Source organism: Rutidosis leptorrhynchoides, chromosome 2 (assembly GCF_046630445.1).
Source record: "Rutidosis leptorrhynchoides isolate AG116_Rl617_1_P2 chromosome 2, CSIRO_AGI_Rlap_v1, whole genome shotgun sequence".
NCBI lineage: Eukaryota > Viridiplantae > Streptophyta > Magnoliopsida > Asterales > Asteraceae > Rutidosis > Rutidosis leptorrhynchoides.
In genome coordinates, this window is record NC_092334.1 from 384,127,187 (window position 1) to 384,143,638 (window position 16,452).

Here is a 16,452-nt window from a genome sequence, read left to right on the forward strand (position 1 = left end):
TTCATAGGTGGAAATGACGCTGGAAGATTCCGAATATGCTCGATTAAATCTTCAGTGAGTTGGTATAACACCCTAGGCAAATCCCACATCGCCCACGGATATGAGTGATCATGAGATTATAAGGTAATACTCACGCTTAAATGACACAACGCGTTTTGGGACCACAGGTAGAGCAAGTGTGCGAGTACGTTGTGGTTAAGCGCGCTCTGGCGAGAGCACTATCAGGATGGGTGACTGTAGTGACCCGAACTTTTCCTATTTATATATATTAAATGAAATTGATATTTACATGATTAAGTGTTTCCAACATGTTAAGCAATCAAACTTGTTAAGACTTGATTAATTGAAATAGGTTTCATATAGACAATTGACCACCCAAGTTGACCGGTGATTCGCGAACGTTAAAACTTGTAAAAACTATATGATGACATATATATATGATTATATATATAGTTAACATGATATTATGATAATTAAGTATCTCATTAGGTATTTTAACAATGAGTTATATACATAAAATTGTGTTTATTGAATTAAGAAACTCGAAACGATATATATAACGATTATCGTTATAACAACGTCTTACTAATTACATATGAATCATATTAAGATATTGTTACACTATGTTTAATCATGATAAATGATAAGTAAACATGTCATTATGTATATTAACAATGAACTACATATGTAAAAACAAGACTACTAACTTAAGGATTTCGAAACGAGACATATATGTAACGATTATCGTTGTAACGACATTTAAATGTATATATATCATATTAAGATATATTAATATATCATAATATCATGATAATATAATAATTTAAGATCTCTTTAGATATAATAAACAATGGGTTAACAACATTTAACAAGATCGTTAACCTAAAGGTTTCAAAACAACATTTACATGTAACGACTAACGATGACTTAACGACTCAGTTAAAATGTATATACATGTAGTGTTTTAATATGTATTCATACACTTTTGAAAGACTTCAAGACACTTATCAAAATACTTCTACTTAATAAAAATGCTTACAATTACATCCTCGTTCAGTTTCATCAACAATTCTACTAGTATGCACCCGTATTCGTACTCGTACAATACACAGCTTTTAGATGTATGTACTATTGTTATATACAATCCAATGATCAGCTCTTAGCAGCCCATGTGAGTCACCTAACACATGTGGAAACCATCATTTGGCAACTAACATGAAATATCTCATAAAATTACAAAAATATTAGTAATCATTCATGACTTATTTACATGAAAACAAAATTACACATCCTTTATATCTAATCCATATACCAACGACCAAAAATACCTACAAACACTTTCATTCTTCAATTTTCTTCATCTAATTGATCTCTCTCAAGTTCTATCTTCAAGTTCTAAGTGTTCTTCATAAATTCTATAAGTTCTAGTTTCATAAAATCAAGAATACTTCCAAGTTTGCTAGCTTACTTCCAATCTTGTAAAGTGATCATCCAACCTCAAGAAATCTTTCTTATTTACAGTAAGATATCTTTCTAATACAAGGTAATACTCATATTCAAACTTTGATTCAATTTCTATAACTATAACAATCTTATTTCGAGTGGAAATCTTACTTGAACTTGTTTTCGTGTCATGATTCTGCTTCAAGAACTTTCAAGCCATCCAAGGATCCTTTGAAGCTAGATCTATTTTTCTCATTTCCAGTAGGTTTATCCACAAAACCTGAGGTAGTAAGGATGTTCATAACATCATTCGATTCATATATATATATATAACTACCTTATTCGAAGGTTTAAACTTGAAATCACTAGAACATAGTTTAGTTAATTCTAAACTTGTTCGCAAACAAAAGTTAATCCTTCTAACTTGACTTTTAAAATAAACTAAACACATGTTCTATATCTGTATGATATGCTAACTTAATGATTTAAAATCGGAAAACACGAAAAATACCGTAAAACTGGATATACGTCGTCGTAGTAACACCACGGGCTGTTTTGGGTTAGTTAATTAAAAACTATGATAAACTTTGATTTAAAAGTTGTTCTTCTGGGAAAATTATTTTTCTTATGAACATGAAACTATATCCAAAAATCATGGTTAAACTCAAAGTGGAAGTATGTTTTCCAAAATGGTCATCTAGACGTCGTTCTTTCGACTGAAATGACTACCTTTACAAAAACGACTTGTAACCTGTATTTCTGACCATAAACGTATACTTTTTATGTTTAGATTCATAAACTTAAGTTCAATATGAAACCATAGCAACTTGAAACACTCAAAACGGATTTAAAACGAAGAAGTTATGGGTAAAACAAGATTGGATATTTTTGCTTATTGTAGCTACGTGAAAATTGGTAACAAATTTATATTAATCATATCCTAGCTAACTTATATTGTATTATACATGTATTCTAATATATTATGTAATCTTAGGATATCATAGACACGTATGCAAATATTTTGACATATCATATCGACCCATGTATATATATTATTTGGAACAACCATAGACACTCTATATGCAGTAATGTTGGAGTTAGCTATACAGGGTTGAGGTTGATTCCAAATATATATATACTTTGAGTTGTGATCTAGCCTGAGACGTGTATACACTGGGTCGTGGATTAATTCAAGATAATATATATATCGATTTATTTCTGTACATCTAACTGTGGACAACTAGTTGTAGGTTACTAACGAGGACAGCTGACTTAATAAACTTAAAACATTAAAACGTATTAAAAATGTTGTAAATATATTTTGAACATACTTTGATATATATGTACATATTTGTTATAGGTTCGTGAATCGACCAGTGGCAAAGTCTTACTTCCTGACGAAGTAAAAATCTGTGAAAGTGAGTTATAGTCCCACTTTTAAAATCTAATATTTTGGGATGAGAATACATGCAGTTTTATAAATGTTTTACGAAATAGACACAAGTAATTGAAACAACATTAAATGGGTGAATGATCGAAGCCGAATATGCCCCTTTTGCTTGGTAACCTAAGAATTAGTAAACCGATCTACTAATTGACGCGAATCCTAAAGATAGATCTATTGGGCCTAACGAACCCCATCCAAAGTACCGGATGCTTTAGTACTTCGAATTCGTTTTTATCATGTCCGAAGGATTTCCCGAAATGATAGGGGATATTCTTATATGCATCTTGTTAATGTCGGTTACCAGGTGTTCACCATATGAATGAATTTTATCTCTATGTATGGGATGTATATTGAAATATGAAATCTTGTGGTCTATTATTATGATTTGATAATATATAGGTTAAACCTATAACTCACCAACATTTTTGTTGACGTTTTAAGCATGTTTATTCTCAGGTGATTATTAAGAGCTTCCGATGTTGCATACTAAAATAAGGACAAGATTTGAAGTCCATGCTTGTATGATATTATGTAAAAAAACTGCATTCAAGAAACTTATTTTTGATGTAATATATTCTTATTGTAAACCATTATGTAATGGTCGTGTGTAAACGGTATATTTTAGATTATCATTATTTGATAATCTACGTAACTCTTTTTAAACCTTTATCGATAAAATAAAGGTTATGGTTTTTTTAAAAATGAATGCAGTCTTTGAAAAACGTCTCATATAGAGGTTAAAACCTCGCGACGAAATCAATTAATATGGAACGTTTATAATCAATATGAACGGTACATTTCAGTGACCTCCTGGGAAAGTGCTTCTCGTGTGTGGTCGCCAAGAAAAAGTTGTGCGCCTGCGGGCAAAGCGGACAATATTGTGATCATGTTAAGGTGAGGTGTTACAAAATGGTATCAGAGCCACTCATGTGCCGTTGGGGGTGGTGGGCAAACCTCATCGAGGACGATGAGTCCCTAAGAGGTGAATGTAACACCCTAGGCAAATCTCACATCGCCCACGGACATGAGTGATCATGGGATTATAAGGTAATACTCACGCTTAAATGACACAACGCGTTTTGAGACCACATGTAGAGAAGGTGTGCGAGTACGTTGTGGTTAAGCGTGCTCAGGAGAGAGCACTATCAGGATGGGTGACCTCCTGGGAAAGTGCTTCTCGTGTGTGGTCGCCAAGAAAAAGTCGTGCGCCTGCGGGCAAAGCGGACAATATTTTGGTCATGTTAAGATGGGGTGTTACAGTTGGTCGTGCACCGCCTTATCCCTTATTTCTCTTGTGACAATGTCTTGATCACGTCCTCTATTCCTTACTCGTTGGTCACGATTTGCCCTTTCCTCGAATATAAATCTTTCTTCCCATTTACATAGCGCAAAATCATTATCTTCTAAAATCATGTTATGTAAAATGAGACGACATTCCATTATTCTTCGCATCTTGTTACTTTCAAAGTCCGTAAAGGTTGACTTAAAATATGAACTCGTCCTTAAAGAACACCAAATGCCCTCTCTATGTCCTTTCGTGCACTTGTTTGAAATCTTGTGAACTTAATCATTGGTTCGTCTGTGGGGCACGACATTCCTTTGATAAGTGTCGCCCATTCGGGATATATACCATCGGCAAGGTAATAACCTTCGGTGTATTAATGGCCATTTACCTCAAATGGTGCAGATGGAGCAGTTTCGTTCTTTTGTGCATCAAAAACGGGTGACTGGTTAAAAACATAGATATCATTGTTGGAACCTGCCATCTCAAAAAAAAAAAAAACATGCCAAATTCAAGTCATATGAAGCCACCGCTTCAAGCATAATTGTCGGTTTCTTGTGATCACCTTTAGTGTATTGTCCTTTCAAAGCAACAAGATAATTCTTCCACTCCCAATGCATGCAGATACTACCGAGCATACCCTTGAATCCCATGCTTCTCCTCGTGTGCATGATACAATCGTGCAACATCATCGTGTGTAGTGGGAGATCTCATGTATTGCCTTTTATATAAATCGATGACACATTTACAAAAGTTGTCTAAAAATAGTACTGATGTTTGCTCACTCATATGTAAATATTCATCGATAGCATCATGGCTCAATCCATAAGCCAACTGACGTATAGCTGAAGTACACTTTTGTAAAGTAGTAAACGACTCCCTATCGAGCGCATCAATATTTTCTCTAAAAAAATTAAAATGCTCGGGAATATAATTACCATTAAATGTAGTTATTTCTTGCGCTATACGGAGAAATAAATTTATGCGCATACGAAACCGCCTTTTAAATTTCTTAGCCTGAAAAACTGGTGTGTCGGCAAAGTAATCGTTGCACTGCTGACTCACGATCTCTCGGAATGTATTCGCGAACTCTATGAATACGAGGAACGGACTCGACTTCGGACTCTTCGTCCAATTCTTGAATAAGTTGGGTAACACGAATATCCTCCGAATCGGAATCGGAAGCTAGTAAATATGATGCCATAATTGTATAATTTTTTAGAGTAAAATGTATAAATATTGAGAGAGTGTTGATGTTTTTGTTGTGTAAAAATGAATAATATATGTGGCATTTATAATAGAAATTAAATAAGGGAAAAAATATATATAAAAAGGAATACAGCTAGATAGCCGTTGGACAACGGCTTGTGACACGTGGCCCAATAAAAACAGACACCAAACTGACCTTTTTTTCGTTGCTAGTCCAACTAAACTGACGAATACTGATGAAAATTGACGTCGCGTTAACGACCGCCAATTTTCGTCAGTTTATGCCAACTAGACTGATGGATCTGTTTGACGCCTGGATGGAGATGGTTTAAGTTAGAGGGAACTAATAACTCGGTCCTCTTGTACCTCAAACAAGAATTGTACGCTTCATTGAAGTAGATAATCTTTCTCTTTCCATATTCTTTAATCAGATGAGAATTTATACACCACTTTGTTATGATCTGAAATAAATTATGTAACGGATGAAGAACAACAAATTCAATCTCAACATTCAATGATAAGAATGAGTAATGAAATAGATTTGTATTATGATTGAACTAGTCACTTGTTTTCAATTATAAGAATGAGTAATGAAATTGAATTGTATTATGAACTAGTAAAACTGAATGTTACATACAACATAATTAGATAATTACATATTTAGAGATAGGAAGAAGTGTTTACACACAAAATGATTAGCCATCTGCTGTATCCCTATCACTATCACTATTCTATTTATACTACTAATTATACCTATATACATACCTAAAAGACATAGGGAAAATGAATAGTAATCGGGGTACTTTCGACTTTTTGCGTTTTTTTTTCTTTTTTTTTTCCTCAAATTGAACAACAAAACCACCGCACTTAATCCAAAAAATCAAACCCACCCCCAAACAGGGGAATAAAGTGTTAAATACCATTTCTCATAAAAAAAATCTTAAACAAACTCCACCCAAATATTCAACGGGATATATCTTCGCGCTCGCAACGAGTTAAATTTTTCCGCCACCTTCGTTAAACTCGAAATAATTTTAGGAACACAATGTCACTAGCTATACGCAAAACGGACGCTTTTTTAAAAAACGCTAAATATTTGGGGTACTTTTCATACACGTTAATTCTCCGTTAAATTTTTAAAAATCGACAATTCCATAGCGAAACGCGAAGATGCACATATATTGTTAATTTAAAATAACATTTAAATCTTTCACGGGTTATACCTTTTAGTTCGATTCGATTTGCGCTTCGACGACATCATCGTTAACCATAAAATAATTTTACAAACTAAACGCAATAAAATACATTAAAAACCGAACCCCGCTGCGAAGCGAGGGCTCGAACACTAGTTCACACTAATGTGCAACTCACGTAAGTTCAACCAAAAAGTTCATAACATTTTAATGTAGCTAAACAATAGCATACCTGCAATTCTCTTCTACCTTTTTTTCTGAATATTTTAGTTCTCTCTCAATATCATATCTTACTCTCATCCCATCTCAATCGTACCAAATCACAACAAAGAAACATGTATTCCACCAACAAAACAAAACAAAACAAAATCAAATTTCATTAAGCACTTGAAAATATAATTATCCAGTACAAAATCTAATATCTAATTATCCTATCAACACTACAGTACAGAACAAAATCAACATTCCCATTTTCCCAATTTCTCTTCCTTTACACTTTACTTCTTTCTTCGTACCGTCTAAGATTCTTCTTACTGGTTAGAAAAAACAATCCAATCAGCTCAAAAAAGGGATTGTCAATATACATTTGATCCCTGCTTCAAGTTGAATGCAGCTTTAACGAATCGTAAAAACAACACATTCTATAGCCCACTAATTAATCAGACTCGAACACAATCCTATTAATTAATCTAATGGGTTTCGTTTTGTCATCGAATTCAGCTGCGCCTAAACTTGGAGTTTCACTAACCAACATCATGCTTTGGTCACCGATCACCTCCCCAGACTTTTCATTACCAAAATCTAAGCTAATATATTCTGCAAATATCCCTTGTTGACACGATATATCCGTGACATCATCTTTTGAATTACAATTCTCGGATATCGGCATTGTCTCTACGCTACTAACAGAGCCAAAATAACGACCCCTTGTATTCTTCCTTTGTTGTTGTTCCATTGAATGTTGTTGTTTCCTCTTCAACCCGGTTTTTCGGGTTTTAGGATGATGAAGCTTGCATTTTGTACCTTGAGAACACGTGCCTGTTGCTTCAAATACTGGGCATGCATACGTATGCTTCTTTCGACACTGCAAGTTAGAGATATGATCCATTGTACATAATTAAACTTTAGTGGATTTGTGTGCATGTGATTCACTCTCAATTGTCTATACTTTCTTTTTTCTAGTAGAAAGTTTCAACATCCACAAATGAAACCACATATGTTATTAAGTCATACACACTATATATGTCTGTATAGATATAGTATACTAGAGAGGGCATATTATGACATTCATTTTTTTCTTAAGTTCCTACTAAGTTATGTTACTATTTATTCTAGAGAATTATGTGTTTATCTAAGTAACAATGCATAGGTAAGTTCCATTTTCACAGCATATTTCCTACCATGATTTAAAAAAAGATATATATAAAAAAAGATAATAAAAGTATTTATAACGAGAGGAGATATCAATGATGACATCAGCTTCATGACTACCTCATTGCCATCTGCACAATAACCCTTGAGAAAACCTTCACATATAGACGCACCCGAGTTCACCTTTACATGTCTATAAGGACAATCTTTGTTTGAGCATAATCCTGCATGTTAACGAGTTTACATCTTTATCTTAGTAATATTATTCAGTGTAAAAAAAAAAACACAACTCAACTTACCCTCCAAAAAATAAGAACAATCTTGCATCCTTTCGGGGATGACCTGGCACGAAAACATATCAAAAGCTAAGATTGTAAATAAACAACAAAAAAAAGTCAAATATTCAAGTTATTTTAAATAAAATAAATAAAAGGAGTAATAGTACACCTTATGAGTTAGTTTGCAGTTGGGGTTTGAGCATGAACCATTCAAGAACTTGGTGCAGACTGCAACTTTAGACGAATCGTGCATGTATGGGCATTTCCCGTCATCCTTGTTGCATTTACCAAACCTTGTAAAGAATTGACAAAACTTTTTCTTTTTGGCCAGTCGTGATCTGGCTGTATGCAAGCTCCATCGAAGTTTCTCGTTAGCAAATATGCGTGTTCTTCGTTTTGGATTTCTAACGAGCTGGTTACCATTTCCAATCCGTAAATATCTGCCAATTAGAAAAACACAATTTTAAATGTTTCAGATAATTATTCCTACAAATCTAAGTGAACTGTTTTTGCATCCAGCTATATATAATTATTATTATTATCAGCTTAAAAAAATATATATCATGCAATATGCTCTACATACTCATCTTGGCCGATCTTTAATCGTTTAGGAACATAAGATTTCCTGATCTCTTCTTTTGACTTAACAGATGTTGATGGTTCCTCATCTGCACAATATACATATATTAGTGGTTTACTTGAGTGTTTGCCATCACGTTCGTTTGATAGCTAAATACACTATTTCTCGTTCTCTTAAAAGTGAACGGTTGAACTTATTTTGTTTTACCATCAAGTTCATCAGATAACTATGTAAGGTCCTTTGTATTGTCTAACACATTCCATTAGTTATGGTTAGACAAGACGAAAGTTGCCAACATACCTTTGAGAGAAATCTCATCAGACCATTAAGATCGAAAAATATGCATTAGGAATGCTAGTATGCCAACAAATACATGAAAATTGCGATTTTGCATAGACTTGATATATTGTAATTGTAATACACTGAGACAAATATCATATACAGAGAGTATGATGTGAACATGAATGTAAGAATATAAGTATGCCAGAGTGTATAAATATAATAACACTAAATTAAGTCAAGGACGAGATATGAATCGTTTTTATTTAGCATCACTTGTTCAAATTCTGAGAAGCTTCAGATAATTTCAACTGGGACACGAAGTTCATGATTATGGCCTTCCTAAATTATAATAAATTCCTAGAGTTCATATAATACATATCAAACGAAATAAAAAGAGACAGCTAAGTCTTAAGCAGTACAAGGGCGTCAATAAAGTAAAAACAAACAAACGAGATCTGAAGTTTTCTCTAACATACAAATGCTGATCAGCATTAAGGAATGTAAGGCATCATAATGCAGCATACACAAATAGATTCCTAGCTTGTTATGGTCTTTTGCATCTGCCTTAAGGTCGTACATCAAATTTTGGAGATGGGTGTATATTATAAAAACACAACATTATATATATTTCAAGATGTGCAAGCAGATTTGGCTTGAAAACGGTGTTGCGACACAATAACCAAGAATGAGTAATTTTAATAGAGAATTTCATCTCTATAATGGCCTGTTCTTGCTAAATAAGAGCCACTTTCTTTCTTTTTGTTATACATAACTATTCCTGAAATGCTGCATATAAATTCTACTTCCACCTTTTGGAACTACATCTAAAAAAAAGCCTGTAAAAAGCCATTTTTTGCACCATAACCTTTATATATTTAACAACGCCTGAATGTAGGGATGGCAATGGGCGGAAAAAAAACCGTGACCCGCGGGTACCCGTAACCGTGACGGGCGGGTATTTATGAAAATATGTACCTAAATATATATTAGCAGAAGACAGTGCTTGGTAACCTTATAAATTTTAAAGGAACGGGATAACAGCATGGATATGACATTAGAGAAAAATAAATAAAATATGCAAGAAAATAACCAGGACTAAACCACCTGAAATTCTTTGAAGTGTTCTTCTTGAAGGATCCATTTTGTATCTGACCAAGCCTATCCGATATATCTTATCTCCTACAAATCAACAAGATGTTAACACTTAGTAGTCCACTTTGATACACCAACAGACTACATATAAAAATTCAAACAATTAAAATAAATAAATAAATAAATAAATAAATAAAAATAAAGAACTCAAACATCCATCTGCTACACCAGGACTGTGGTCTGGCCTACCAGGGTGCGTCTTCTTTATATGAATTGACTTACTCGACATATTATTCCTACTCTTTCTTTCATGCTGCTCTCTCTTTTTCTTCGCAGCTGCTGCAACCGCAAGTGTGGCTTCCTATAGTAAAAGAACATAATCACAGTTATCTAATTTACTATCATCAGCAAAACGTGTATATTATAAAGTAATAAGCTTTGCATCCGTACAAACCTCGTTAGCTCTTTTTGAATTCTTCTCTAAAGATTTTGACCACTTTAAACCGGAACCACCAACGCTCAATAGCTTAGACATACGAAGAGAAAACCCATGCTTTGACCTTGTGTAGATCATATTTCTCTTTCTCGAATGCTGCAACTTGCGACTGGAACAACAATATAACATAACATTGATCTATATTCTTAATCCAGAATACTCATAAATGAAAAAAATATGTCATGATTAATTTAACATACCTGATGGAAGTTGACGGGCTATTACTGGGTAGATTCGTCACTGATCTTTTCCAAGGGAATAGATGGGGCCTCAGCTTCTGATATAACGGTACGCCATCTTTTTCTTTTCCTAATGACTGAGAATTAAGTGTCCATACTGAAGGGAATTTTAAATGTTTATACTTCTTAGATAAACCAAACGGCCGTTTAATATTGATCTTTGTAACCTTAGGCACATCTACGTTTGCTGAGTCATCACCCACTGATGTCCTGATAAGTTGATTCTTCCTTTTCTTATAGTAGCCATCTGATGATAAAGCTTGTGTCTTATCAATGTCTTGAACCGATTGATCACCGCTAGCAGCAGCGACTATCTGGTTTGTTTTTGGCTTCAAATATTGTATCTTTTTTTCAGTGACTCCTTCATCTAAAGTCTTCTGGCTTTCAATGTTGTTGGAAATACCATTCTGATCTTCCATTGGCAACGATGGTATATCGTTTGGGTACGTTGGGCAATCGGGTGAATTGGGTCTGCTTGATAGTGGTGGTGTTTTGGGTCGTACAACAGGAGCAGTGGGCCCACCTGATCTAAGATTAGTATTGCTTGCATTGTTTTTTGTTTCAACTGGGCCTGCAGTATTTGAAGAAACGGGAGCAGGTTTCCTTAAAAGAGTATTACCGGTACGAACATACGAGTTCTGAACCGTAACAACTGGCTTAGGTGGCAGAGGAACAGGAACACTAGTAGAGCGATGCCAGGTTCGGGGTTTTGCAATGTTTTTTGCAGGATTATTGATTCTTGAATTTGTAAAAACAGGAGTCGTATGCCCTGCAAAAGCTCTTGGTAATGCAGATACATGGCTCGGTTTTTTCATTGACATATTTGGTCCCTGCAATTTTGTGTTGGAGTCCAGACTCCTAAAAGTGCTACCCTGAGATGCAGATGACACCTTTTTGGTGTTAGCCAAAAGACCAGCTACATCCAATTGTATACCAGTTCTAGAATCTTCTAAAGATGACTCGTGAGAATTTAACAAAGGACCATCTTTAGATACCGACTGCTCACAAATATTGCCAACATTATCAGTTACTGTGTTATCTGTTGAATTGCTAGTCAAAATTTGTGAGCCTGAAAAACTGGTTGGCAAATCAGCAATAGATTCCACAGATTTATCATTCAGATCGGTAACAAATGAACCAGTTTCATAAGTACTAGACCCTGTATGGTCAGTTCCTAGTGTCTGAACTGGTGTACAAATTGACTCTACCACATCAGCATCTTCATCTTTGTCAACAGAACTCACTGGCATTGCATTATCTTCAGCAAAGATATCTGAGTTTACAGAATCTTTAAAGCCATCTTCAGAACATTTACTTATCCCATCATAATCTGTTTGTTTGCTAGTATCCTCAAGCATTTGGCTTTCCTTTTCCTTTATTGATGATAAATCTTCAAGAAAGCCCTGACCATCACTGCTTTCAGACACGATAATAATCTCATCAGAACAAGAATCTAAAGAATTCATATCATCAGTAGTTTTTTCTTCTTGCAGTTCAACAGGTCCATTGCACAAACTATCAGAGATATTGACTGCATCAAAACCAGTATATGATTCAGTGGGGCATTTCTGAATCTCAATTTGATCCTGCTCTGATGGATCAGAAATATCAGTGCCACATACTGACAGCTTAACATCTGCAGATATCTTTTCAGTATCATTCTCAAGATTCAGTGAAAATCCATTCTCATTAGCCAAATCATCATTTATAACAGATACCTTCTCTGCAGCTAGACTCGTGTTTTCAGTGGGGCCATTACCAAAACTGTTAACACGATCAAGACTTCGATTCTCAACTTCTAAACCATCTTTCTCTAAAAACATATCCTTAAGTGATTCATCAACTTTGCTGGAAATCAAATCTTCCCCAGGTGTAGGTACAACTGGGCTCTTTTTAGCACTCTCAATCTTGCCAGATTTGTCATCTTTCACATTCAACTCTTCCCCAGAAGTAGGTACAACTGGGCTCTTTTTAGCACTCTCAATCTTGCCAGATTTGTCATCTTTCGTATCCAGCTGAAAACTAGACGCGAGAGGTTTTAATGTCATAAGTTTTCTTTTCTTCTTAAGCCTAAAAGACAAACGTTCATTGCCAGCACCACCCCCGTCTAAAACTGAGACAGACGAAGAACCTTTCACACCGTCATTAACCGAATTGTTATCCTTGACCTTTTTGGTAGCCTTTTCAGAACTAGAGGGAGTATCTAACCCACGAGAAGAGCTCCCAGAACAGTCACCGAGTTTTGATATTGGTGAATCAAACTCAGTGATTCTCTTAATCTTCTTATTACTAGGTTGAGTGTTCTTCTTATCAGACATTGGACTTGAAGGCGTTACAACAGCCTTGGCTACTAACGTATTGGATTTAAAAGACACGTCAAGATCTACAGGACTATGCTCTCTATCTTCATCTATCCTTTTATCCTTATACACACTAGAATCTTTATTTCTATCCTTATCTTTACCCTTAACTTTACTATTGTTGGATTGTTGGTCATGGTTTCTATTCTTAGAGGTCTTATTAGGTTTTCCTATCCTAAGTAAAACACTCTTTTTTTGAACTTGCTTAAACTCTTCTCTATCATCCCTAACCCTATTGGACTGAAAGCTATTCTTTTTCCCCTTCATCACCCATGTGGAATCTTCTTCACCATGATTATCCCAAATCCTATCATTAGGCGAAGTATTGACATAATGAGGCTCATACTTCTCCACAAAATCTCGGGTAGGCGAATAACGATCCTGTGAAGCAATATTACTAATATCTCTACCAGCAGTATATCTATCATTAACACTAATATGATCTCTATCTCTAAACCTAAGATTTGAAATTACCTGTGGTGAACCATTAGGTTTAAAATAGTTCTCAGATTGAGAATTCAAGTGGCGTTCAGGTAAATTCACATCCGTACGATAATCATAATGAAACTGATTAGAAACCCTAGATTGGGGATATGAAGAGCGGTTATGATTGACAAAAGAGGGGTTTTGTGCGTCAAGAAACGTAAAGTGTGATTGATGAGGGTTGTAAGACGGTGGTGGTGGTAGTGGCACAGAAAGCGGCGGCGGTGGTGGAGGGAGAGTAGGGTATAGAGGTGGCGGAGGAGGAAGGTGAACTGGTGCCATAAGGTGGTGAGCGTAGGGATTGGATCGGTCGTCGGAGTAATTATTGGGAGGAGGTGGTGGTGGATGGACGTACCTATTGTCGTGGCGATGATGGTGGTTGAACGAGGAATAATCCATCGGAGATTTGACGACGGCGATTTGCAGCGGTTGACTTATCGATAAGGGTAGAGGTTGTGTGTGATTTGGATTTGGATTTTGAATTTGCGGTTTTGGTTTTCTTAACTTGTTAGGGACGGCTGGCTATCAGAAGGGGGCAAAACTTAAAAAAATCCTTCTAAACAACTGTATATTGTATTTATATCCTAAGCTGAGCACATAAAATTCAAATTAGGGCATAATAAAGACTCAATACATTATATTTATATATTTTTTTTAATGAAAGTCCTCGAATTTTCATTGGGGGATGATTCTCACACACACTTTTTTGATCCTCACACACCAATTGAGTATTATTAGAAGAGTAAAAGGTTAAAATAGGTGTGTGAGGATCAAAAAAGTGTGTGTGAGAATCATCCCCCTTTACATTTACATATTAACTAATAGACAAAAGTTATGAATAGTAATCAGGGGCATTTTCGACTTTTCGTTAAATTTTTTCGACACAATCGTTAAACTCGAAATAATTTTAGAAACACAATATCACTAGCTATACGCAAAACGGACGCTTTTTAAAAAACGCCAACTATTTGGGATACTTTTCATACACGTTGATTTTGCGTTAAATTTTTAAAAGTCGACAATTCCATAGCGAAACGCGGAGATGCACGTATATTGTTAATTTAAAATAACATTTAAATCTCTCACGGGTTATACCTTTTAGTTCGACTCGAGTTGCGCTTCAACGACATCATCGTTAGCCACAAAATAATTTTTCTAAACGGGCAATAATATACAATGAAAATCGAACCCCGGCGCGAAGCGAGGGTTCGATAACTAGTTTTATACCAAAAATCAAGATGGACTTAAATTTTATATAAATTATGGTTGATCCGAAGTTTTAAATATTGGACACGAATGGTACCAGAGTTTACTGTGTAGTGACCCGAACTTTTCCATGTTTATATATATTAATTGAGATTGATATTTACATGATTAAATGTTTTCAACATGTTAAGCAATCAAACTTGTTAAGACTTGATTAATTGAAATATGTTTCATATAGACAATTGACCACCCAAGTTGACCGGTGATTCACGAACGTTAAAACTTGTAAAAACTATATGATGACATATAAAAGGATATATATATAGTTAACATGATACTATGATAAGTAAACATATCATTAAGTATATTAACAATGAACTACATATGTAAAAACAAGACTACTAACTTAATGATTTTTAAACGAGACATATATGTAACGATTATCGTTGTAAAGACATTTAATGTATATATATCATATTAAGAGATATTCATACATGATAATATCATGATAATATAATAATTTAAAATCTCATTTGATATTATAAACATTGGGTTAACAACATTTAACAAGATCGTTAACCTAAAGGTTTCAAAACAACACTTACATGTAACGACTAACGATGACTTAACGACTCAGTTAAAATGTATATACATGTAGTGTTTTAATATGTATTTATACACTTTTGAAAGACTTCAATACACTTATCAAAATACTTCTACTTAACAAAAATGCTTACAATTACATCCTCGTTCACTTTCATCAACAATTCTACTCGTATGCACCCGTATTCGTACTCGTACAATACACAGCTTTTAGATGTATGTACTATTGGTATATACACTCCAATGATCAGCTCTTAGCAACCCATGTGAGTCACCTAACACACGTGGGAACCATCATTTGGCAACTAGCATGAAATATCTCATAAAATTACAAAAATATGAGTAATCATTCATGACTTATTTACATGAAAACAAAATTACATATCCTTTATATCTAATCCATACACCAACGACCAAAAACACCTACAAACACTTTCATTCTTCAATTTTCTTCATCTAATTGATCTCTCTCAAGTTCTATCTTCAAGTTCTAAGTATTCTTCATAAATTCTACAAGTTTTAGTTACATAAAATCAAGAATACTTTCAAGTTTGCTAGCTCACTTCCAATCTTGTAAGGTGATCATCCAACCTCAAGAAATCTTTGTTTCTTACAGTAGGTTATCATTCTAATACAAGGTAATAATCACTTCCAATCTTTGGTCGGTTGGTTGAGGATTTTCTTTTACTTAACCGTTTTATTATTTCCCCCACCGGTTCTATTTCTTCATCCGGTTCCGATTCTTCTTCCGGTTCCGATTCTTCTTCCGGTTCCGACTCTTCTTCCGGTTCCTCTTCGGGAACTTATGAATCAGTCCACGAATCATTCCAATTTACATTTGACCCTTCATTATTATTAGGTGAGTCAATGGGACTTGTTCTAGAGGTA

The 16,452-nt window shown here is 34.7% G+C and overlaps 1 protein-coding gene across 1 annotated transcript; it reads right to left on the reverse strand.

Annotated features, from left to right (window-relative positions):
• Positions 1 to 6,930: 6,930 nt before the first annotated feature.
• Positions 6,931 to 14,282, reverse strand: LOC139894464 (uncharacterized). The gene is made up of 9 exons (XM_071877777.1): positions 10,874 to 14,282; positions 10,632 to 10,782; positions 10,460 to 10,538; positions 10,190 to 10,264; positions 8,807 to 8,891; positions 8,393 to 8,663; positions 8,245 to 8,287; positions 8,066 to 8,169; positions 6,931 to 7,658 (listed from the first exon to the last, which is right to left on the reverse strand). Exons 1-9 carry the CDS (start codon positions 14,152 to 14,154, stop codon positions 7,230 to 7,232), a joined length of 4,518 nt encoding a protein of 1,505 aa, XP_071733878.1. The 5' UTR covers positions 14,155 to 14,282; the 3' UTR covers positions 6,931 to 7,229.
• Positions 14,283 to 16,452: the final 2,170 nt, after the last annotated feature.

Excerpts from the sequence above, each read along its gene's own strand:
- LOC139894464 (XM_071877777.1), bottom strand. The coding sequence starts at position 14,154 with ATGGATTATTCCTCGTTCAACCACCATCATCGCCACGACAATAGGTAC. Across the intron at positions 8,170-8,244 it reads TTGTTCTTATTTTTTGGAGG|GATTATGCTCAAACAAAGAT; the intron begins GTAAGTTGAGTT and ends GTTAACATGCAG. Across the intron at positions 7,659-8,065 it reads ATTGTGCAGATGGCAATGAG|TGTCGAAAGAAGCATACGTA; the intron begins GTAGTCATGAAG and ends TCTAACTTGCAG.